At 38.9% G+C, this 26,148-nt stretch overlaps 1 protein-coding gene across 1 annotated transcript in view; it reads left to right on the top strand.

Moving 5' to 3' along the window:
- Positions 1-26,148, top strand: part of LOC124794804 (bromodomain adjacent to zinc finger domain protein 1A) — a 148,530-nt gene that overhangs the window by 78,874 nt on the left and 43,508 nt on the right. The window contains 4 exon segments of the mRNA XM_047258460.1: positions 7,394-7,582; positions 11,759-11,863; positions 11,950-12,089; positions 20,945-21,066. Coding sequence (XP_047114416.1) covers positions 7,394-7,582; positions 11,759-11,863; positions 11,950-12,089; positions 20,945-21,066 — 556 coding nt within the window.

Genomic DNA, 26,148 nt, shown 5'->3' with positions numbered 1-26,148 from the left:
AGTTACTGGGTTTTTACATACTTTTTCTGCAAATGGTTTAGCCATTTAGTGATGATTTTTAAGTAACAGTAGAAAGGAATTTAATGAATGCTGATAGTGGAAACTGTATGAAAGTTTATGCATTTTTTGCCCCACTCATTTGGAGTGGTAATATGTGCCAGGACGGAGACTCTCTTTCTGCTCCCTCCAACATCGTTAAACTCACTCAAAACTTAGGAATTGTAGAACTTCTGTGAATGGGTCTATATCTTATTTCTAGATTGTCAACTACATAAGATGATGAAACTTCAAAAATCTTAAACGATATGGATCCTAGCTGGACAGTATGAAGATTTTTAAAAAAAAAAAAAAGTTTCTAATAAAGTAAAGAGTGTGTGGCCACATTAATTAGAAAATATCTTTTTAAATGTGACGTGTGGACAGCTATTGCTAATGCAAGCGCATGAAAATGCCAAGGAAAACACAATAATACTCGTTTCTAATCAGTGTGGTGAAGTTTTGTAATTGTGATTTGGTTTTCTTATGAAGGACTGTTGATTTGTTTTACAACTAAGTAAAAATATTTTTTGCCGGTTGGATTCGAACCAGCGACCTATTGATATCATCTAATATTTGATAGTCCAACAGTCTTATCAACCGAGCTAACAAATAATGTGCAAGGAAGCAGGTATAATGATAATTTTTACTAAGAATTTAATGTTGTTGAATGATAATATACTACTTTGTAACAGTGCGAAAGTCTGTCTCGGAGGTAAATTAATGTTAACTTCATCAGAGTGCAAGACATCGTTAAGCAAGAGAACTTGGATATTGATATGGCGGCATTTTGCCAGTACAGTGTGATAATCTTTTATGTGCCTCCTGGTTCTTTGGAACACTCAGAAACAAACAATTTTTCAACAGTTTTTACAGTGTGATACTACGCATCATTTGTAATTTGTTTTCCAAAATGTGAATTCCAAAACAAGACATCACTGAGAATTAGCATTATGACAGTAGCAGCAGTGAGCTAGCCAGTAACAACATGGGCATCACATGCCTTGAATGGAGCGTTTTAGCGGGCTTTCAAATTATTTGAATTTCATTTCTGTTTTTATAAAAGAGTACTGAAATTCAGGAGGGGGAAAAAGCATGTTATGAGCATAAAACGATATAATTAACCATTTAAGACTGTTTCCAGAAAACAGTTGAATGCCCTATAGAAGTATAGATAGAGGAGTTGCTGAATGAAATTTATAATGAAGTACTGTCTGAAAGAAGCTGCGTAAATAGTCAGTCAGATCTTGATAAGATTTCAAAATGGTGCAGAGATTGGCAACATGCTTTAAATGCTCAGAAATAAGATCGTGGACTTCACAAAATGAGAAAATGACTATAATATCGATGAGTCATATTTGGAATCGGCCAACGCATACGAATATCTGGGTGTAACGCTTTGCAGAAATATGAAATGGAATGATCACACCGGCTCATCATACATAAAGCAAGTGATAGGGCAGTGCAGTCAGTCTAGAAAGGTAATTGCTTACAAATCGCTTGTGCAGCCCATTCTTGAATATTCCCAAAGTGTGTGGGAAACGTACCCCAATAGGACGAACGGTGGATATTGAACACAAACAGAGGAGAACAGTGCGAATGGTCACAGGTTTGTTTGACCCATGGGAGAGTGTCACAGGGATGTTGAACTGAACTGGCAGAGTCTTGAAGACAGCTGTAAACTATGCTGAGAAAGTCTACTAACAAAGTATCGAGAACTGGCTTTAAATGACGACTCTTGGAATATACTACAATCCCCTACGTAGCACTCACATATGGATTTTGAGTACGTGGATTGTGAGTACAAAATTAGAATAATTACAGCATGCACAGAAACATTCAAACCCTCGTTCTTTCCATGCTCCAGACATGAATCGAACGAGAAGAAACCGTAATAACTGGTACAGTGGGTGTACCCTCTGCCATGCACTTATGTGGTTTGCAGAGCGTAGGTGTAGATGTAAGATTTAGGAGTGCTTGTGATACCTATACCCCGTGGCACCTGTCAGGCAACTCTTTAAAGAACTTCTGTCTCCAGTGATCTCATCAACAAGTTATTAAAACCTAATTCTCCTCTTAATAAAGAAATATTCTACAACCTGTTTCCAGATTGCCTTTCAAGCTACTCTACTCAAAGATCATAGCATCATCAGTATACGCAACCATAGCTGTGACTGATTCACGTGTTTATAGCTTTCTTAGAAATGTACCCATCATTAATGACCCCAGAACACATGACCAATAATGGATCTTTGTGGACAGGATTTAGTGAATGTTACCTCTCTTTACAATTAAGTTGATCTTGAGGTTAAACTTCCTCAGGAGGTCAACAAATGTTGGCCACCAACCGGTAGTGACAAATAAAATATAAGAAAACAGCTCCGATGAATCCTATTACAACAGTATCCATTTTATACAATTTGTTGAGGCTGCAGAACAGCACACACAAGAAATTTTAGCAATATAATGTTCTTATGGTCACCATGTATTTGTATTGACGTTTCTTACTATAGTAACATTCTCTATCAATGATCCTTTTGTAAAACCAAACTGATTCTTTGTTCTGCTGTTTGTTACAGAATAGTTTTTCAGGCTCTTTTACTAAAACAGCCTGTAGGACCTTTCCTCACATTCAAATTTAAATGATGTTTGCCTTTTTCCTACACTATTGGTATTCTGCTCAGTAATAAATGTGCATTGTACAGCTAACATAAGTAAGAGATAATTTACACATGAAGAGCTTGCTGTACTTTTACAGGAATCCTATTTGAACCAGATAATTTGTTCTTCTGTTTCAGTATTACCCCCTCTACGTAGGTACTCTACTACCAGAATATACCTCCTGCTTGTGTTATACAGTCTTCCATGGTAATTATTACCAGCCTTTTCAATATTATCTGGGAACCCAACATTACTTGATAATTGAGCCCATTGTAGCCAGTTCTGCTATATTTACATTAGCTCTTTTTTAATGTTAACATTATTTTTGGTGATTTTATTTTCTGGAGGAAAATTTTGTGTGGTATTCCCCTGTGGATCAAGACATAATATCTGTGCCACAAACAACTCCCAGCTATCCATTCTTAGTGATCACAAGTTTTCTTGGAACTCTTGCCTCAGATTCCTGTGTGATTCCAGCCTATGAGCTCTTTCTTCAACAGTGTAGCTTTTCTAGCAAAATTTTCTTCGGTTTTTGATCTTTGACCTGAATCTTCTGAGGCCTGCCTTGCGTGTAGTTTGTTTGCTCAAACAAGTATGTCCAATAGCCAAATTGTCAGTTGCATTGCTGCTTGTATTATTCTGACTTGATCTTTTGCGTTTTTGTGTGCATTATCCTGCACTTCTCAGTTGGTAGTACGTGGCCTTCCTCAGGTTTTATAGTATTTGTTGATTTGTATCCTTTCTTCAGCACCTATTCCTACATGTGTTCAGAAGCGGAGAGTATTACACTTGTAATGACACCTTACTTCACAGTGTTGAACCATTTTAGCTGCATGCTTGTTTACTATTCTGTTATCTATGTTGTACTGTCCACTGGCTCAGCCTTCATACTTGGGCTGATTCCCACACATATTAGCCATCTCCTTGTTAAGCTCCATGATTATTGTAAGTATTTTAGGCCTAATTTGGCCTCCACTATAGTGAAGACCTCTCACTGTAGAGAGTAGAAGCACTCTTTGATCAAGGTGACTGATATTTTTAACCCTTGACCAGTTGGCCAGCCCAGACTGCATAAATATCGAAACACTCGCACATCAGGTGTCGCCCAACAAACTTCAATTCGCTATAACTCGTTTGTTGGAGCTCCCACTGCTGGATGCCTTGAAGTGAAGTGTTCTGTCATCTGTCAGCAAGCAAATAACTATGAGGAAGTACATTTGTCATGCATACCACTATTGTCTTGTTTTCACGTTTCTAGTTCACTCCAAAAGTCTGAAGGTCGTTTGCAGAACCATAACAACAAAAATGGTGAATTTACTTAATAATCCTAAAGCGATGTTGGAGATATTGGATGAAAGTAAGAGTGATTTGAGCAAAGACAACAACAACTGTAATTTACAAAACATTGACAGTGGAATGTACAGAAATTGATAGAGATGAATGTGCTGAGTTTGCAAGTAAAACATTGACAACTAGCCCTCTTCTGATGGATGGTGAAAATGCGGAAATCAACTGGACTTTGCAAAACCCAATTTCACTGTTGTGAACAGATTCAAACCCCTCTTCAGTGTCCTAATGAAGTATTGGGTCTTTCATGTTATTTTTTTACCCATGAACTGATAAAAGAGGTAACAAAAATACAAATATAATTTTGAATATGGGCGTGAATCCTAAGCCCAATATTCAGAATTACTTCACTGAAGAATGGACACAGAAGTGTTCATTTTATAAAGATGCATTCAGTTGAGAAAGATTTTTCAAATTTTTTGGATGCTCCCTGCTGGACTAATTGAAGACGACAATGAAAAGTAACAAGTTTAGAGAAATTTGCATTTCAGGAACACACATAAGCATTGATGAGAGCACTATTGGTTTAGTGTGTTACAATCTGAATAGGCCAAAAAAGTGGGGCATGAGGGTTTATGTTTTGGCTGACAAATAACATATATTGTGGAATTTGAACTATACTTTGGAGAGACAACTACACATACATTGTTAGGACAGGAACCTCATTTATGAATAGGATAGTTATGGATTTGTGTGGCAAATTTACAAATGTTACTGGTAATGCCAGCGGTTACTATCTCTATGTGGATAGATTCTACACCGGGTATGATTTTGCTATGCAGCTGCTGGACATAGGCCATTACATAACTGGTACGATTCAACAGAACAGGAAAGGATTACCAATTGAATTGACCAAGAAGAAATTGAAGTTGAAATAGCATGAAGTTGCTGCCTACAGGAAGGATGACAAAGTAAAGGCATTCGTGTGGAAAGACAAACGCAGTGTTGTCATGCTAAGTACTTGGTGCAATACTGAAACTATGCTGATGACAAGAATGGCCAAAAAGAAAAACGGAGAGGAGCTGTTCCTGAAGCCTAAAGTCATTTGTGACGATAATAAAACATAGCTGTAGTGAATATACTTGACCAGTGTTTTGTGTCCTACAGCTTCATTAGGAAGTAAAAAAGTGGTGATGTTAGATGTTTATATTGCTATTGTAGGTAACAGTAGTCAATAGCTTCATTCTGCGCAATCTGGCTGCTACTTGCAAGTAGAAACTCAAATTGAGCCGCAAGAGATACAGAGTAGCACTCCTGAAAGCTATGGTTGGAAATGTATGGAACACAAGCAGAAGAAAGGGGGGAAGTCCATCTACTCGTACTTTTGATGACAAGGAGGGAGAATCAAAACAGCTATCTTTCATTTACTATAGTGAAAATTGTAACGGTAAGGATTGTGCTATTTGCAGTAACTGGAGAGTAAAAGGGGGTACTCGTAGAAAGGAAACTTTACTGCTGCAACATGTGTTCCAGAAAACCACGACTCCATCTGGGTAAGTGCTTTGGAAAGTACGATGCTTTGAAGAAATGTGGGCCTAAATGACAAAATACATGAATTGAAAGACAGAACATGACATTTTCAGTGTTATAATGTACGTGTAATTCATTGTTAAGGTTAATTCCCCCTTATGGGGAATTTAATGTTACCATTAAAACCTCTCAGATGTTCACTGCTTTTCTTCTTCCTCTCTTCTGCCCACTTCTTTCCTGTTTTCTTCTGTTTGAGCGTTTGCTGAAATTTGTTCTCTGATTCCCCCCCTCTCCCCCCTGTATTTCCTCCGTCTTATCATCTCATTTGTGGAGAGGTTCAGTTTTTGGACATCTTCCATGGTTTCCTATATCCAGTTGATTTTCACTGCAGTTGTCACCGTGTTCTTGGTTAGTCTGTTTTCATTGATCCTATGTATGTGCCCATAGTGCTTTGCCCTTCTTTTCCTGATGTTCTTTGTAATTACCTCTGTCCGTTGACACAGTTCTTTTGTTGGTATCTCTATCCAAATCCCCTCCTTCTGAACTGGCCCGTAGATCTTTCTCAGTATTTTTTCACTCATGTTTTTCCATCCACGAGGCAGTACAGGGTGAAAAAAAGATTATGTGGAAAGGGTAAAAAATTTACAAGTGACTATCAGTGACATGGTCGATCCAAAAGTACGGTGTTCCAGTGGCCCAGCTTCCTGCACTGCTGAGTGTACAGTTTTTTTACACCCGAGATATTGTTGCTGTTTCTGGCCATTTCATATAGATTAACCTTGAGTATTTAGTACAAAATATATTGGGCTCCCGGTCTGTTTTTAGGCGGACACTCTATATGTTGTAAGAGGAGTGGAGCAACTTAACATTTATTGAGTAAAGCAAGAGTATGGGTTTGAGAGTTGTTTTTAGGTCATTTATGGAATTTGGCTGTCTTTTTTAATGTCATCCTAAAGCAATTGGATCAGATGTTTATGACCAACAGAAGGAATTTCTTATTTGCTCAGATTCTCATAGTGTACTTCACAGAACTCAAATGTACTTTCGCACAAAAGTGTTTTATTAAATACAGAACACCTTCCCCTTTAGCAAGAGAAGTGCATGTTGTTATTAGGGGCATGAAGTTACTTCAGAATTCCAGCAAGTGGAGAACCTGGGACGACTAAGGAACACAGTCCTGTATAGTATGTCATACACTTTCACACTATTACTTAATAGCTGAGGAGGAAAGTCATGTCTCAGTGGCACAGTGAGTGACAGGAGATTTAAAACAAAGACATGCAGCATGTTAAAACAAGTATCTGAATACGATGAACAGCCTTCTAATCAATAGGATGGAAAGAAATGCTTTTAATGTGACAAGGATAGGAAGTTGATATGGTACAAACATCAGTTTGTTTTTCGCATACCGGCCTTTCTGAGTACCACATTTTAACTGAATACTTTAATACTCGTATTTGGACAACTCGACAGCTCTCAGCTTGCATTCTGTTATAGTTTATGAGATGAGATAAGGTGATTGTGGAGAAACATTGTGCATTATCTGGGATCTATCCCAAAGTAATTAGCTAAGATTTTAATGAGTGGCTGGTCTGTCCTTTTTGTCCGGTGTCGTCTAGCCACTGCTTTTAAAGTTTAGCAGTTACTCCCGATCGTATAGGCTCAGACAGTATAAATTATTTAGTTATCAGTGAAGCATTCAACAAAATTAGTGTTGGAAAAAAGATTGTTTTTCATTCATGCTGAACCCCCCTCCAATAAATAACAATTGATCACCTATCCCCATGGATTTAATAGATTTGCTAATTTTTCACCTTCTTTACTTGATTTGTTTTGCATGTTGTTCTACTTGTATAAAAGCAGTAATTCTGTGTTACAGTTCCAGACAGCCGATCAACAACACCTGATTCTGAACTGAGTTATAAAGATCCAGGACGAATGCTCGGTAATGACCCATCTCTGAACCAGCAAGAGAGTGTCGCTGAGCACCCTGCTGTCAAGAGGTTGGCTACTGCAATTTTGCAGCTCGCCCATTGTGTGGATAGGAGATATCTTCAGAAACCACTTGGTAATTTCCAGTTTTGCATTTGTAATGTTGAAATCATGTTCATTCACAATGTAAGCTTTTGATACTAGTTAGATTTGTCCATAATTATTATGTGGAAAGCAAAAGAAAATCTGTTTTGTTTAATGTTTTGCAATCGTAATACTTTCTCCCCGTGGCAATGAAGGTTGGAATGTTACCGACCTGCCAACCTGTTTTCATTCCTTGTCCTTGGATAATCATCTTCACAGATCTTCTTCCTGTGATTACTTGATGTCTTAAACTGCTATTAAATAAATGTACGCAACTCTGTTGCATTTACTTTTCCGTTCCCTTCACATTTATTGATACTAAGCACATAATGATGAACTTTCTTGGAATGAATAGGATATGCCTGTAATGGGACTGAAATAGTATGTGCTTGGTGGGTCTGTAGGGTGGTTGTTTGACTGGGGTCTGACCCATGTGGCAAAGGGGAAGGAGTGGATCAGGTGGATGGCAAAATATCACTTTGAGAGTTATGGCAAGGATTTTGGGTAGAATATTCCTCGTTTCCAGTCACAGTCACAGTCACAGTCACAGTCACTGAAGAACTGATAAAGGGTGTGGTTAAGTTATTCCAGTTTGGATGTTTTGGATAATTCTCCGCAAGGATAAAACCTTTTCGGTAGATGTATTTACATTTATGAACTTATTACTTTTCATTTGCTAGCTTGAAAATATTTAATGTTTTTGTTCTGCCAAGAAGCTTTTGTCAAATCCAGTTTCTGGTTGATCCAGTAACAATACGTATGTGTATTTTGGTGACATTGCAAGATTCAGAATTTGCTCATGAACAGCTGGGTTGGTGCTATATCCAAAAACAATGTGAGGGCTCAAAACAGCTGCTGATTGAATGTACCCAGTACTTAGGAATATTCTTGTAGCAATTATCAGAAGTTTTCCTCATTTTTAACACCTCCATGCAAATACTGTTTTACTGAGCAGGATTGCTGTTGTACTGTGCAGTGCACTCAATCTAATAAGTGTACCGGATTTTTCTTCTGTTGTACATATCCAGATTTTTGTTTCATTACTATATGAAGTGATTTATATTTATTTTATTTATTTATTTATTTATTTATTTTTTCTATCCGTCCTTAGACAATATAGATTGCATGGATGTTGTCAACAAATAATATATATGATACAGACGCAAGGGTGTATAAAAGTACTATTGCATTTCCTAAATGTAAATTACAATTATTTGTTTTACTGTGTGTCATGATTGTACATGATGTATCACTCTGTTATTCAACATACCAAAGAGAGCCCCCTAGTTACAGTACTTAATCAGTCACATTGTCGACGAAATTTTACCTACTTTCCAGGTAATCTTTGACAGAATAAAAACACTTTCCTAACAAATAACTTTTTGTCTTTCACTTCTATCTTTTATATTCTGTGGAAGTTTGTTGAATAGTTAAAGTCCATTATATAGTACACTATTCTGTGTTTTTGTTTTGTTTTTTCTGCTCAGATATAGGTGGTGACTTGATCTGGTTTCACGTTCGTGTAGGAAACTGTTTGTTGGGTACTGATTGTTGTTTCTCTTTATGTGAATCACTGTTTGAAAAATGTATTCACAGGGAACAGTCAAGATTCCCATAGATTTTAACAACTCAATGCAGTGCATTCTCTTGTTACTATTTATCATAATTCGGATGGCTCTTTTTTGTAGTTTGAAGATTGTTTGCATATTCTGAGTATTTGTTGCCCAAAAGATTATTCCATAACAAATGATTGAGTGCACATATGCAAAGTAAGTTGCTGTGGTGGATGAGGTAACTACACGCCGATTTTATTATTCTAAGGGCGTAGCATGCTGATGCTATTCGCTTTCCAAGGGCATTAATATGTTCAGTCCATTTTAGTTGAGCATCAATATACATCCCCAGAAATTTTGTTTTTGAGACACATTCTATGCTTTCATCTTTCACTTTTATGGAGTTACCATTGGATTTTTTATTGGTGTGGAAGCTGATACTATTGGTTTTGTTTACATTTAAAGTAAGTTTGTTGTTATGTATCCAGTTGTACACTTGCTTAAGTGTTTCTTCAGCGCCGGCCGAAGTGGCCGTGCGGTTAAAGGCGCTGCAGTCTGGAACCGCAAGACCGCTACGGTCGCAGGTTCGAATCCTGCCTCGGGCATGGATGTTTGTGGTGTCCTTAGGTTAGTTAGGTTTTTCTAGTTCTAAGTTCTAGGGGACTAATGACCTCAGCAGTTGAGTCCCATAGTGCTCAGAGCCATTTGAACCATTTTTTTTTTTTTGTTTCTTCAGCGTTATTGTTTAGTATGTTTTGTGATGCGTCAGTGAGTAGGATGCTACTGTCGTCAGCAAACAGTACCATTTCACCAAGTTTAATACTCTTCAGAAAATCGTTGACACATATCAGAAAGAGTATCGGACCAAGCACACTTCCTTGGGGGACACCAATGTTAATATACTCTGGATCGGAGAGGTATTTTACTGTGTGATTGTTGTTAGTGTGAAAGATTTCTACCCATTGCACCCTGTTTTTTGGGTATGAGTGAAACCATCTGTTTACTAATCCTCTTATGCCAAGTGCATCCAGTTTGTTTAGCAGGATTGTGTGGTCGACTGTATCGAAAGCTTTGGTGAAGTTTAGGAAGATGTCTGTTACCTGGTTTCCTTTATCTAGTTCTTCAAGAACAATGTTTGTAAATTGAGCTATAGCTGCCTGTGTACTTTTGTTAGGCCTGAAACCAAACTGCTCTTTGCATAAAAGCTTGTATCTTGTTAGATATCCCATTAGTCTATTTTTCATTATGGTTTCTATTACTTTTGAAAAGGATGACCATACAAAAACCAGTTTGTGCTAAAAAGGAACATTACACCATGGAAAAATTATCTACAATAAATTGCCAAGAGAAATTAAAGTAGAGACTGATGTAAAAAATTTTAAAGCAGCATTAAAAGAATATCTGTTGACACATTGCTTTTATACCGTGGAAGAGTTCCTCCAAAATCCTCGAGAGTCTAAGTGATGATTATGCAAATACTGTAACCATTAATACTGGCCTATAAATACATTCAGATGTAATTCTCAAGTTTCTAATGGGTTTCAAGTATAAGTTGTATACGACTTGCCCAGTATATGAAGTAAAATTCTGTGAATGTAATTCTCTAGTGTACATGTCAATTCATAGTGTAGAAGAGTTCCTCAAAAATCCTTAGAGCTCAAGTGAGGATCATGCAAATACTGTAATCGTTAATATTGGCTTATACATGTATTCAGTTGTAAACTTCAAGTTTCTAATGTGGTTTAATTATAACTTACACATTGACTTGCCCAGTATATGAAGTGCTGTAAAATTTTGTGAACATAATTTTCTAGTTTCTAAAGTGTTTTAATTGTAAGGTATACTTTGACCTGTCCAATATCTGATGTGCTGTACTGTACATGTAAGATTTATGGACCAATATATACAATACAATACAATACAAAATATTAGTCTGTAGTTTTCTATATTTTTTGGGTCACCTTTCTTAAGTATGGGCAAAACCTTTGCATATTTCAGTGCCTCTGGGAAGTTACCTGTGATGAATGATTCATTTATGATGTGTACTAAAGACTCTTTGAGACTTTCTATACTGTCCTTTAGCAGGCACATAGGCACTTCATCTATATCTGTTGCGGTTTTATTTTTTCGGTTCCGAACAGTGCTGGTTATTTCTTCTGTGGTCGTGGGTTGCAGCATCATTGTGTTCGGAACATAATTTATTGATTGTACGTGCTGTTTTATGTGAAATTTTTGTTGAAGTTTGGTGGCTGCATTGCTGAGATACTGATTAGCAAAGTTTGCTACTTTTTTAGGCTCTTGTATTATTATACCGTTCTGATGTAAAAGGGTGTTTTCCTGTTTAGCTTTTTTTTTTTTTTTTTTTTTTAGTGACGTTCCAGGATGCTTTTATCCTGTTTTCTGTTATATCTATAATTTTATTGTTACGAGACTTTTTTGCTGTTAGTAGCACTTTTCTATATATTCTTTTGTAGCCAGTTTACTTTCATAATTAGTCTCCTTCAATTGTATTTGTGTTGATTCTGCATTACTTCTTGTTTTATAATGTTATTAATTTGTGTAAGTTACAGAATCATGAAGGAATAAAAAAAATCACATATTGCAAAATGTTTCAGTTGAGGAAGCCAATAGTGAAAACTCATCTCTAATAGATCGATGGGAAGTGTCCTTGATGGCATCGTCCAGTTTCTCACAGCTGTATATTCATCTATTGACCTTAGGTTTGTATGACCTCTTCACCATGTAAGAGTCACAGTTTGGATTTGACTTCGAGTTTACAATTATGTTTTACCTTTCAATTTGGCAGACAATAGTATTCAGTGGTCAAAATCGCTTCTGAATGCTGTGTGCCGTGTATGCAGACGAAGACGAGATGCAGAAAACATGTTGCTTTGTGACGGATGCAACAAAGGCTACCACTTGTATTGTCTGAAACCAAAACTTGAAGTAAGTAGCATTGATTATTTTGATTGTGTTGTAATTGAATTGTAAGAAAATTGGACTTATTTTGGAAAACTGGTTATAGTAAGTTACACAGTTCACACATGCATGCGAGAGACAGAGAGAGAAGTAAGTAATATGCATGGCACAGTGGAGGAGTGTCAGTTCCCAAATCCTGAAGTTGAGCATTGAATCCAAAATCAAACAATGTACAGTATATTTCAAAAAGATTCATTTGATTTATAATTATGTTTTGCATCAAACTTCAATTTTCTTGCACAAATGTTCAATGTGCTCAACCCCCCTCCACTATTGGACACATGAGAAACATCCCGACAGTATTCAAGCAAGTTACAGGAATGCAGCTGTGTGATGCCTTTCCACAGTAGCCAATATTGCATCATCATCATCATCATCTTCTTGGACAATTTTCAGCCTCTGGCCAGGTCTGTTTGGAACATAAGCCTCTCCAACGTCTTCTGTCTTGCCACCATCTCTCCGTCTTCACCTTGGTCCAGTCTTCTCCTTTCTTCTCTAAGCATTCCTCCACTGCTTTTAGCCATGTGCCTCTCGGTCTTCCTCTTGGTTTCTTTCCTTCCAGTTTCATCTCGTGTATCCTCTTGGGTATCCTCTTCTCCTCTATTTGCTTAACATGCCTGTACCATCTCAGCCTTGATTTCTCTCTCTTTTGTAATGATTTCACCTTCATTAACACTCTGATCCTCTCATTTCTTAACCTGTTTATCTTTATCACTCCAGTACTCTTCCTTTAGAATTTCATCTCACTAGCTTGTACTTGCTTTCCTCTCTTCCTTTCATAACCCAGGTTTCGGATGCATATGTCAGGATTGGGACATAGTGCGCCTGGTATTTGACCTTTGTATTGATTCGGGGTACATCCTTGCTCCATATCAGGCTTTATTTCTCTGCTGTTCTTTCCATCTTCCTGTATCAGGCTTCCTAGGTACTTGAAACTCTTCACTCTCCTCAGTCGTTCCCCCCCCCTATTGTTTTCCAGTTGTTCCTCTGTCCTTCGTTCTCATTGTGATAATCGTCTCACTCTTACTTATACTGAATTTCATCCCATATTCTTGTAGTGTTCGTTCACATATGTCATACTGCTCTGGTACTTCCTCCTCCTTATTCCCCCAGATCATCTGCAAACACCATAGCTTTCATCTTTCCTTCACCAATTACTTGTGCTACTGTACTCATTATATCATCAGTCACTAAAATGAAGAGTAATGGTGAATGTGCACTTCCCTGCCTCAAGCCATTCTTCTCCAAGCTGATCTCCCTCCTCCCATTTACACACAGCTCACACTTCCACTGTACATTTCCCTTATCCTCCAAATAATCTGTTCTGCTACTTCCCTGTTCTCCACACTTTGCTTCTATGTACACTATTATGCGCTTTTTCAATGGCTAGGAAGGTCATTAGTAGATCTATTCCATATTCATAATGCTGTTCCTGCCATTGTCTTACAGCAAAAATTAGGTCCACCATGGACCTTCCTGTTCTGAAGCCATGTTGCTCTTCTCTCAACCCTCCTTCTAATTTTGACCGAATTTGTGCTTCCAAAATTTTCTAAAAAATATTTGCACAAAGACTCATCAGTGTTATTCCCCAATAGTTCTTGCACTCTTTTCTATTTCCCTTCTTAGAGATCGGGACAATTATTCCCTTCTTCCAGTCTTCTGGGTTCATCTTCAGTCTCCACACAATTTTCATTATTCGATATGGCCATTGTATTCCCACCTCTCCTGCTGCTCTCACCATCTCAACACTTAGCTCATCCAGACCTGGTGACTTCCCTCCCTTCATCTTGCCCAATGCCTCTTCCACTTCTCCCCATGTAAGGTCTTTTTCTATTTGCTGTTCCTCCTCTTTTTTCTCCTCGGCTTGTTCCTCCTCATCTAGGTCTGCATTTGGGTTCAGGAGTTCTTCAAAATACTCCTTCCACATGTTCTTGAGTTCCTCCTTATTCTCTACATCTTGGCCACTTTTGTTCACCATTCGGGCATAATCTTTCATAACATGGTCCCTCTTACCTTTTAATCATCCTATATAACACATTTCAACGTATCAACCCATAATTTTTGAGACACAAATGCAATGAGAGGGAACAGTGCAAGGAAATTTAAATTCTGGCTAGGTGAAGATGTGCTGACCCTGAACCATTATAAGGCATATGTATAAAAACGTAACACAATCCAATGCGACCACACATGCGTGCCCCCACCACACACACACACACACACACACACACACACACACACACACACACACACACGTGTCAGAATATTAACTGCCATCAGGTGAGCAAGTAGCTTAAATTCTGCTTGGAATCCTGCCCTTCGCTTCGCTTGGTCAGTCTCTATTTATAAGCTATTTTGTCAAAAACTGACATTTTGAGCCCTTGGCAGTATACAAAATATGGGTTGACTCTTAAATAGAAGATAACAACAACCAGCTACTTTTTTACAACGCTATTTATTTATTTAAATATTGCCGTTACCAGTTTTGAACAGACAGGTTCATCTTCAGATAGCTAGTTCACATTTTACATTAGGTTTCACCTTTTGTTTTCCCAATTGCTGAAACTTCCTTGAGGTGGTGGTTCCCTACAACCAAAACAAGATGTGAAACAATGTCTTTTTAACTGTAACTGTGCCTCACAACAGTTTTAAGTGATGTATACAAGTTGATAAAGGGATGATGTTTCGATTGCTTACGATGAAACATCCGCACCATTATGTTCCAGTGCAGACTGCCTATGATCTTGCAGCATCGAAAACTGTGTGGACATAATCTGCATATATGTACATAAAAAAAGTGTGCCGTACAGTTTTCGATGCTACAAGATCATAATGTGCATACACATACATAAAAAAAGGAGCATCAAACAGTTTTCGCTGCTTCAAGACCATACGCAATCTGCACTGGAACATAATGACACAGATGTTTCATTGTAAGTAACCGAAACATCTTCCCTTTTGTTAGTTTGTTTACATCCCTTAAAATCATTGTGAGGCACAATTACAGTTAAAAAGACATTGTCTCACATCTTGTTTTGGTTGTAGGGTACCACCACAAGGAAGCTTCAGCAGTTGGGAAAACAAATGGCAAAAGCAGATGTAAAACATGAACTAGCTGTCTGGAGATGAACCTATCGGTTCAGACATGGTAATGTTGATATTTAAATAAATAAATAGCATTGTAAGAAGTGGCCGGTTGCTGTTACCTAATATGTAAAGGTCCACCTATATTCTATTTATAAGGTCACATGCTAACTTAAATCTCAACAAGTTACTTAATAGCAGAATCCCAAAAGCTGGATGTGCACACCAGAATCTCTGTGTTGTTGCTATCCGCTCAATGATCAATACCAAAACAATGTTCTGCAATAGCAGATTTGCTTGACTGATGGGAGTATGTGTGATACTTCAATTCTACACACTGGTCCTCCGCAGACCTGATGGTCCAATCAATGTATGACATGACATGTCACAGTTGCGTGAGATACGGTAGATACCAACCCCGAAAGCCAAGACATTCTTTGCTGACCATGAAAGGCCCCATTGAAAAAACTTCATAGTGTTTGTGCAGAATATCATTAAAATAAAGTAAATAAACACAACTTGTGACTGAAGGCAGTTTGTTCTTCATTTTACAAAAGTAAAACAGTCGCGGACAAAACACCGAAAAACAATGGATAAAATTAAGATACGATTAATCCTCTTTGAAATTCTACCTGTACAGTGTGAAAAGGCTGTAGACCTAGTTGTCCCCTTGTTATTTTCATCACTTATCCAATACATGATTGTTTGATAGCTCAACCCATGTGTAGTGTGTCTTGCACTATAACCATTCTGGCGAAGAGGTGATCTAAATTAGTTGGCAAACTTCAGAGTTAGATGACAAGAGCCTAATGAACCAAGGTACAAAATACTGCATGCTGAGCCGGGTGGTGACAACTACCAGCCTGAAGAGACAAATCAATGTGACTTGGGTTCCTATAAATGGTATTTCCCGTTGTACCCTCGCCCTTCCTCCCCACTTTTCATTGTAATGAGGCCAGACAAGAAAATTGTCTACTTGTTTGAAAAAGCTTATAGGCTTCAGTGGCACCACCATCATGGTGTGTTCCTTGAAATCTCCCATAAAAAGTTTAGCATTAATAGGTGGAAAATGGCATCTCACGGTAACTCCATCTGTCTGCACATAGAATTGGTCATTGAATAAAAAGTAAATGGAAGTTAAGAAAGAGAGATTAGGCTTGAATGTCCCTTTGCTATTGAGGTCAGAGACTGAACACAAGCTCAGGTTGTTTTGAGGATGAGGAAGGAATGTGGCCATGCCCTTTCAAAGGAACCATTCCAGCATTTCCGTGGAGGTATTTAGGGCAATGATAGGAACCTGAAATATGAGAAGCCGGACACAGATTTGAACTGTTGTTGTTCTATGTGAAGGGAGTCCAGAGTGCTAACTGGTGTATCACCATGCTTGGTAAGTGGAAGTCAACACATGTTGAAGTAGGTTCCACTTATAATCCTGCTTGTCCATGGCCAGAAAGAGATTGAAAGATCAGTGATTGTCAAAGACATCAGCCTGCTCCATTCCTGTAAGTAATTTGAAGATTTTATACAACTGAAGCTGCTGCCACTCCCCCCCCCCCCCCCCCCCTCTCTTCCCCTCTTATCAGCATCCATATGAACCAACATGTAACAAGTTATGTTGACAAAAACTTTTTAGTTTTGAAGGTAATTTAAAGTCTCTTAGCTTCATTCATGTAGAATATATAGAGCCGATTATATAAATATGGCTAAATGGAGGCAAAGTTTGATGTTACTTCAGAAATTCAGATCTGTTAAAGACTCTTCTCTGTTGTATAATACTAAACTTGAATCCACCAAAGGAGATTCAGTGTTGATCTAAGTTAGTACAAAACATGCTTGGAAACATGGCGAAATTGGCTATTGGCACAGTTATTGTGCTTCTGTCGCAGCTATTGCACACACATCTCAGGTACACAGCATTTATTACTGAGTGTGTTGTGTTATAAAATTGAGGAAAGTAAACAGAAAATCATTTCGCTCTTTTATGATGTACACATCTCTCTCTCTCTCTCTCTCTCTCTCTCTCTCTCTCTAAGAAATCTGTATTTGATTATTTTCTCCTTTCCTATGTTACTTTGTCAGTATGTGTCTATAAAATGCTTTTAAACTAATCACATAAACTAAGAGTTGCCTCCAAGATTTGTTATGAGATCAATTATTATCTGCATTCATTATGTACATAGGCAATAATTTCGTTAACCTAACCTTACAGGTGGAAAAAATATTTCGAGCTTCAGCAATAGAGACCAAGCAAGGTGCTGTAGTGGTTAAGGCAGCACCCCCTTATTTTCAGGAGACTCAATGAACAGTTCATTTCGTTGACAGAGCCACAACCTCAGCTCTTCTTGCACCACTTCATCACTATGAAAGAGAAGCCCTTCGAAAGTGTTCTTTAAGTTTTGAGAACAGATGAAAATTATAGGGGGCTTAATCGGGACTGTGTGGAGGACGATCAGTAATAGTGTACATATGTCACAGCAGTCTTGTGTGGTCTGACATTGTCATTCTGAAGGAGAGGTGATCCATGTGTGAACAAACTCTTTGAATTCAAAACTTGATTATAGCACACTGTTTTCAAACGGACATAGTTAGATTACACACTGCAGTGCCACATGCTACAACTCTGAGCTGTCTAGCAGCAGAGGGCTCCAAGTATGTAGACATGAAGAATAAAGATGTAGAATGTGAACAATGTTTATTTTATTTGAAGAGATTCAGTAGTGTTAAGTGAAGTAAATGTTCAAGCCACTTGGAAAACCTTTTAAATCCTCCCAAAAATCCACAAAAGATGGGGGAGGAGTCTTTGCATGCCTAGCCACAAATGATCGGAGGGCTGTTGCGCCCATTCTGCTGGTACCTTGTGTGCTTACATATTTAGAATGCTGCTTCCTCAACAAAAGCCATTTCAACACCTCCCTTGCATTAGCGAGACCGATCACAGAACCTATTGGTGACAGATCGTCTGAACTCGGTGAGGTTGCTCGTGGAGGCACGCACATCAGTAGTATTTTGCTGTAGGTGTCTGAAATGCACTGGCCTGTGTCTTCAGATGAAGACGTCCTCTGTACATAATAGAAGCACTGGTCACGGATTTACCAGATTCGTGACCTTGGTGAATGACAGGAGCTAGTGCTTGAACATTAGCAACCACATGTTTTGAAGGGATGTCATTTCTAATTCTAGTAATTTCCTTTGTGGTGGTTTACAAAACACTTTTACTCAATCACTTATCATCCTTCTGCACTGTATGCAGATTAAAACAGTCTTACACTCACGTATTGTGCCAAAAAAATGACAGTTACATTTAACGAGCTCTAAACAGTGCCACGGTTATAGCTTGATAAAGTGGATTCTATCGTGATCAGCAGGATCTACCTCTGTCACAAAACCGCTCAACTCCGTTGGCCCTTACCTGTTGCTGTTTTGTTACCTTGACACAGTGTAGGAATGTGCTTCCTTATGTTTAGGACCAATCAGAGTCCTCCATTTTCTTGCCTATGTATACATTGCATTTGGATTGAACCAAAGCCCTTCTTCTTATGTCCTGATGTATTGCTACATCACCAGGGACACTACACAAGACACTCTCCCCCCCCCCCCCCCCCCCTCTCCTCTCTCTCTCTCTCTCTCTCTCTCTCTCTCTCTCTCTCTCTAAGAAATCTGTATTTGATTATTTTCTCCTTTCCTATGTTACTTTGTCAGTATGTGTCTATAAAATGCTTTTAAACTAATCACATAAACTAAGAGTTGCCTCCAAGATTTGTTATGAGATCAATTATTATCTGCATTCATTATGTACATAGGCAATAATTTCGTTAACCTAACCTTACAGGTGGAAAAAATATTTCGAGCTTCAGCAATAGAGACCAAGCAAGGTGCTGTAGTGGTTAAGGCAGCACCCCCTTATTTTCAGGAGACTCAATGAACAGTTCATTTCGTTGACAGAGCCACAACCTCAGCTCTTCTTGCACCACTTCATCACTATGAAAGAGAAGCCCTTCGAAAGTGTTCTTTAAGTTTTGAGAACAGATGAAAATTATAGGGGGCTTAATCGGGACTGTGTGGAGGGCGATCAGTAATAGTGTACATATGTCACAGCAGTCTTGTGTGGTCTGACATTGTCATTCTGAAGGAGAGGTGATCCATGTGTGAACAAACTCTTTGAATTCAAAACTTGATTATAGCACACTGTTTTCAAACGGACATAGTTAGATTACACACTGCAGTGCCACATGCTACAACTCTGAGCTGTCTAGCAGCAGAGGGCTCCAAGTATGTAGACATGAAGAATAAAGATGTAGAATGTGAACAATGTTTATTTTATTTGAAGAGATTCAGTAGTGTTAAGTGAAGTAAATGTTCAAGCCACTTGGAAAACCTTTTAAATCCTCCCAAAAATCCACAAAAGATGGGGAGGAGTCTTTGCATGCCTAGCCACAAATGATCGGAGGGCTGTTGCGCCCATTCTGCTGGTACCTTGTGTGCTTACATATTTAGAATGCTGCTTCCTCAACAAAAGCCATTTCAACACCTCCCTTGCATTAGCGAGACCGATCACAGAACCTATTGGTGACAGATCGTCTGAACTCGGTGAGGTTGCTCGTGGAGGCACGCACATCAGTAGTATTTTGCTGTAGGTGTCTGAAATGCACTGGCCTGTGTCTTCAGATGAAGACGTCCTCTGTACATAATAGAAGCACTGGTCACGAATTTACCAGATTCGTGACCTTGGTGAATGACAGGAGCTAGATGCTTGAACATTAGCAACCACATGTTTTGAAGGGATGTCATTTCTAATTCTAGTAATTTCCTTTGTGGTGGTTTACAAAACACTTTTACTCAATCACTTATCATCCTTCTGCACTGTATGCAGATTAAAACAGTCTTACACTCACGTATTGTGCCAAAAAAATGACAGTTACATTTAACGAGCTCTAAACAGTGCCACGGTTATAGCTTGATAAAGTGGATTCTATCGTGATCAGCAGGATCTACCTCTGTCACAAAACCGCTCAACTCCGTTGGCCCTTACCTGTTGCTATTTGTTACCTTGACACAGTGTAGGAATGTGCTTCCTTATGTTTAGGACCAATCAGAGTCCTCCATTTTCTTGCCTATGTATACATTGCATTTGGATTGAACCAAAGCCCTTCTTCTTATGTCCTGATGTATTGCTACATCACCAGGGACACTACACAAGACACTCTCCCCCCCCCCCCCCCCCCTCTCTCTCTCTCTCTCTCTCTCTCTCTCTCTCTCTCTCTCTCTCTCACACACACACACACACACACACACACACACACACACAATCCAGTGGCAACATATTGCCAACATTACGTAGTCTTGAGGATCACTTGTTGAGACACACACACACACACACACACACACACACACACACACACACACACACACACACACACACACAATCCAGTGGCAACATATTGCCAACATTAAGTAGTCTTGAGGATCACTTGTTGAGTACCTCCTGTTGACATAATCACTTTCATTAGACATTGAATCTGTTACCTTCTAAGATTCATCAGTTAAGTACGGGCTTATTACTTAGTTTCCAATAATCCTCCACCAGATGTTTGCAGTACCCTGCCTCTGATGGACATCATCAGCCCGATAATGCATAATTTTTAATAGTCAGATTTCTTTGTATTTTAAAATGGTACTTCTTTTTTTATACATACACATTTTAATTGTAAAACTTAGTTGAATGTATAATTTGTTTTCAGTGTGTCCCAAAAGGTGATTGGTTTTGCCCAGCCTGCAAACCGCCAACAAAGGTTCACGTAAAGAAATCACGACGCCTTTTCTCAGATCTCTCAGATGAGGATGAGCCAAGCAAAAAAGAAGAGTAAGTATAGCCTTAATTACAATTAAAAAAAGCAAGGCTTGCTAGTACACTCTAATAACTGTAAAAACAGATTACATCACCACTGCTGGATGGAGACTTTTCGTCTACTTATATAGTCTCAAATTTTACTTTCCACGCATCAGCACTCTGTAGTAAAAGTAATTCATTACTCAGTAGTTTTTGTCTAACGCATTTTACCTTATCACAAATTTCAAGTCTTTTGTGGCAGAACTTTTGCCAGAGTAGCCGAAATTCCTTACCTGATTTGATTACCTCATACCTATTTTGGCCCTTTCAGTATCTACATATAACTGGAAAGGCTGGTTCAGAAATGTCAAGGCTATGTTGTTCAAATGCAAATGTGGCTTAAAGAGATGTCAGTCCAGTGGGGTACCTGCCCATGTGAGAATTCACCACTGTGTGGTAGTACAATCAAGATATAAATCTAGAATAATATCTCACCTGAGCAACAACAATATCCTCAGCAGATCAGAGCTAGGATTGCAGAAGAATTACTCTACAATTTCACTCAGTAGATTTTACAATCATTAAATAACAAAATAGAGCCAGTTGGTATTTTCTGTGGCTTATCTAAGTCATTTGTGTGAATCGCAGTATCCTCCTAGATAGACTGAAGTTTCATTGGATTGATGGTATAGCCAACAAATGGATAATGTCATATCTAACCAAACGAATGCAGAAAGTTGTATTCTTTTCTCTTAAGTCCTCGGCTGTTCCTCACATGTGTTAATGATCTTCCATCTAATGTACAACAAGCAGAATTAGTTCTTTTCACAGGTGACATTAGTATTGTAATCAATCCAAGCATATATATAGCAACAGAAGAAATGCTAAACAGCATTCTCAAAAGTATCATCGACTGGTTTTCTGCTAATGGTCTAGCCCTCAATTTTAAAAAGACACAATGTATTCAGTTTTGCTTATCAAAAGGTACTACACCAATGATAGGCGTAACCCACAGTGAGGAAATAATAAATAGGGTGCAAACTTCAGAATTTTTAGGTGTCCATGTTGATGAAAATTGAAACTGGAGAGAGCACACTTCAGAACTCCCTAAAACAACTTATTTCAACCACGTTTGCACCTAGAATCAATTTAAATCTTTGGGAGAGAGAAATAATTAAGTTGACATTTTGCATATTTTCATTTGATAACGTCATATGGAATAATTGTTATGGGGTAACTCATCTTAATGAAAGCAAGTCTTCATTGCTTAAATATGCTGTAAGAGTTATATGTGGTGACCACACACAATTATTTTGTAGACATCTCGTTAAGGATTTGGGCATTCTGATTATTGCTTCACAGTATGTTTATTCCCTCATATAGATTATTGCAAATAATCCACTGCAGTTAAAGAGCAACAATATCAGAAAGACAAATGACATCCATTATTCCACATCAAGGTTGTCTTTAGCACAAAAAGGGGTGCACAGTGGTGCAACAAAATTTTTTTATAACTTACCCAATGATGTAAAATGTTTGACGGACAGTCAAAGTAAAATTAAAAAAAAAAAAAAAAAGGAAAATTTTCGCCTTGAAAACTCCTCGTATCCCATTTCATAGCAAAAGTGTACGTAGCTGAACTATTTTGCTCACCCTTTCTTATTGTGAAAAGAGTGAAGCAACTAATCATTGCTCCATCACAGGTTTCGATTGCAACCCTTACAATGCCAGAAGAGATCAGCAACCCCTGTGATAATGTTTAGATTCTGCTTTCGCAAAACACGCGTGAAGGCTGGCCTGTGCTGTGAGAGGGAGCCATGGCTTGTTTCCCAGCACCACTCCTCTTCCCTCTGGCAGTCAAAATTCTAGTTCATTAATGCTCACAGCAGTCTGCTACTATATGTATAGTATGCGCACTCTGTGCTATAACAATTGGAAAACCATACCTGTCAAGTTTTTCGAGTGCGCCAAAATTCTTGCTCTCGTGTTCTATTTTCTACTCACATCAAAGTAAGTTTTGCATCACCCCAGTTCCCAGAACTCCTGAAGATAGATGTTGACTATGGGTATTGTATCACAGACACAGTCCCTTTGACTGTTCAGAGATGTCACAAAATCTGCCCAAAGATGTGAACAACCATGCATGAGCAACATCTGTAAGATGGAGGGAATCCGACAACTGATCAGGTCCAGTCATCCCACCAGGAAGGAGGTACACAGCTCGTGTTGGCTGTATTTCAACCGTGCCTAGACAGTCAATACTGCAGTTCGATCGCGTCCACATTGTTACTTTGTGCTAGGTAGGGGTTCTCGACAAGGGAAGTGTCCAGGCGTCTCGGAGTGAACAAAAGTGATGTTGTTCAGACGTGGAGGAGATACAGAGAGAGACAGGAATTGTTGATGATATGCCTCTTTCAGGCTGCCCAAGGGATGCTACTGCAGTGGATGACCGCCACCTACGGATTATGGCTCAGAGAAACCCTGACAGCAATGCCACCATGTTGAAAAATGCTTTTCATGCAGCCACAGGACGTGTGTTACGACTCAAACTGTGCACATTAGGCCGTATAATGCGCAACTTCACTCCCAGCATCCATGGTGAGGTTCATCTATGCAATCATGCAGTGTGGTACAGATGGGCCCAACAATGTGCCAAATGGACCACTCAGGATTGGCATCACGTTCTCTTCACTGATGAATTTTGCATATGCCTTCAACCAGACAATCGTCAGGGATGTGTTTGGAGGCAACCCATTCAGGCTGAACGCCTTAGATACACAGTCCAGCGAGTGCAGGAAGGTGGAGCTTCCCTGCTGTTTTGTGGTGGCATTATGTGAGGCTGACATACACCTCTGGTGGTCATGGAAGGCACCGTAATGGCTGTACGATACGTGAATGCCACCCTCTGACCGATAGTGCCCATATCGGCAGTATATTAGCGAGGCATTCATCTTCACGGATGACACTCCACCCACATCTTGTGAATGACTTCCTTCAGAATAACAACATCGCTCTACTAGAGTGGCCAGCATGTTCTCCAGACATGAACCCTAATGAACATGTGTGGGACAGATTGAAAAGGGCAGTTAATGTACAAAGTGACCCACCAACCACTCTGTGACCTACACCGAATCGCTGTTGAGGAGTGGGACAAATCTGACCAACAGTACCTTGATGAAGTTATGGGTAGTATGCCACGACGAATACAGGCATGCATCAATGCAAGAGGACATGCTTTTGGCTATTAGAGGTACCGGTGTGTACAGCAATTTGGACCACCACCTCTGAAGGTCCTGCTTTATGGTGGTACAACATGCAGTGTGTGGTTTTCATGAGCAATGAAAAGGGTGCAAATGATATTTATGTTGATCTCTATTCCAGTTTTCTGTACAGGTTCCGGAACTCTTGGGAACCGTGGTGATGCAAATCTTTTTTTGATGTGTGTATATTAATTGCCTTCTTAGTTCTCTCTGTAGGGTTGTCAAGCATGGGTCGCATGGCTGTGACTGCCTATGAAAGATCAAAATTAATATTCTGCGGATTTTGTTAATCATTGAACTGGATGGGCAAAGACAAATAATGCCGAGAAACGCCTTAATTTGAGACACATTCCATTCACCGATAACAGCTGGTGCTTATGAACAGAACAATAATTTGTTGAAAGATTAAATATAGCCAAATGAAGAAAACAAAGGCCATTTGGGGGGGGGGGGGGGACTGTTTTAAGTTTTTATAAATCATACATTGTAGTCAAAACGTTCCCAGTCTGCACTTCTTTTAACAGTCAGTTTCAAAGAACTAAGACTTTCTTACCATCACTCATTTAGCATGACAGTGTTTTAAAGTTTTGTGTGTGATCATTTACAAACAAACAAACAAAAAATATATGAGAATTTCGACATACACTATGTGATCAAAAATATACAGACACCTGGCTGAAAATGACTTAGAAGTTAGTGGCGCCCTTCATCGGTAATGCTGGAATTCAGTATGGTGTTGGCCCACCCATAGCCTTGATGACAACTTCCACTCTCACAGGCATATGTTCAATCAGGTGTTGGAAATTCCTTGGGAAATGGCAGCCGATTCTTCACGTAGTGCTGCACTGAGGAGAGATATCGATGTCGGTCGGTGAGGCCTGGCACAAAGTTGGCGTTCCAAAACATCCCCAAAGTGTTCTATAGGATTCAGGTCAGGGTTCTGTGCAGACCAGTCCATTACAGGGATGTTATTGTCGTGTAACCACTCCGCCACAGGCTGTGCATTATGAACAGGTGCTTGATCATGTTGAAAGATGCAGTCGCCATCCTCGAATTGCTCTTCAACAGCGGGAAGTCTTAGTTGTTTTTACCACAGTGCTAAATGCAAGACTTTGACAGAACTTCTTGTAATAACTAAAATGACAATAAAAGTTGTAATGTGCAATAAGTACCTGTTTCACTAGCAAAGATTCTTGTGCACCTTTTGCCACACTAAATTACTTTTGTGCTTTCATGATGCATCAAGAATTATTTGTTGTTCTCATCAAAACCTCCTTGGATAGTTTCTACTGAACCAAGATTGATCAATATCATAAATAGTTCATCCCATGTGTGTCTTATTTCTTGCAGAAATACCTCTCTTCATGCTAGTCAGTTACTTTCAATCAGCCTAGGCTTTATGTTTTGTTACCTGAAATCCAGTTGTGTATTAATAATTCAAATGTTGTGTTACTCAGTTCAGCAAATGAGGGGTCCAGTGGAAAAGGGGCACATGCCACCTGCACTGTGATTTTGGTACAGGAAGACAGCCGATACCATCTAGTATCATAGGTGGGAACAGTGGCATGTGCCCGTTCCTTGAAGTAGAGCATATTATATTTGCTGTTATTCAGGGCTGACACATTCCCAGTGGAAAAGAGGCCCATGCCAGTAATATCTTTGTGTCCCATGAGTCGGTTCCTCTCATTGGTTGACACTTGGTTTCGGAAAGCCAATCAGAAAGCGTTTCTTAAATGTTGTTCGTATGTTTCCAAGATGGCGGCAATAAGTTTTGCTTTTGATGTTGCTCATGAAGAAAATGCAACAGTACATGTAAAAAAAAGAAGAAGAATTAGTAAAGAAAATGAGTGGAAAG

This window comes from Schistocerca piceifrons, chromosome 4 (genome assembly GCF_021461385.2).
Source record: "Schistocerca piceifrons isolate TAMUIC-IGC-003096 chromosome 4, iqSchPice1.1, whole genome shotgun sequence".
NCBI classification, from domain to species: Eukaryota; Metazoa; Arthropoda; class Insecta; order Orthoptera; family Acrididae; genus Schistocerca; species Schistocerca piceifrons.
The sequence above is the reverse complement of the archived record's forward strand: the minus strand, read 5'-3'. Positions and strand labels throughout refer to the sequence as shown.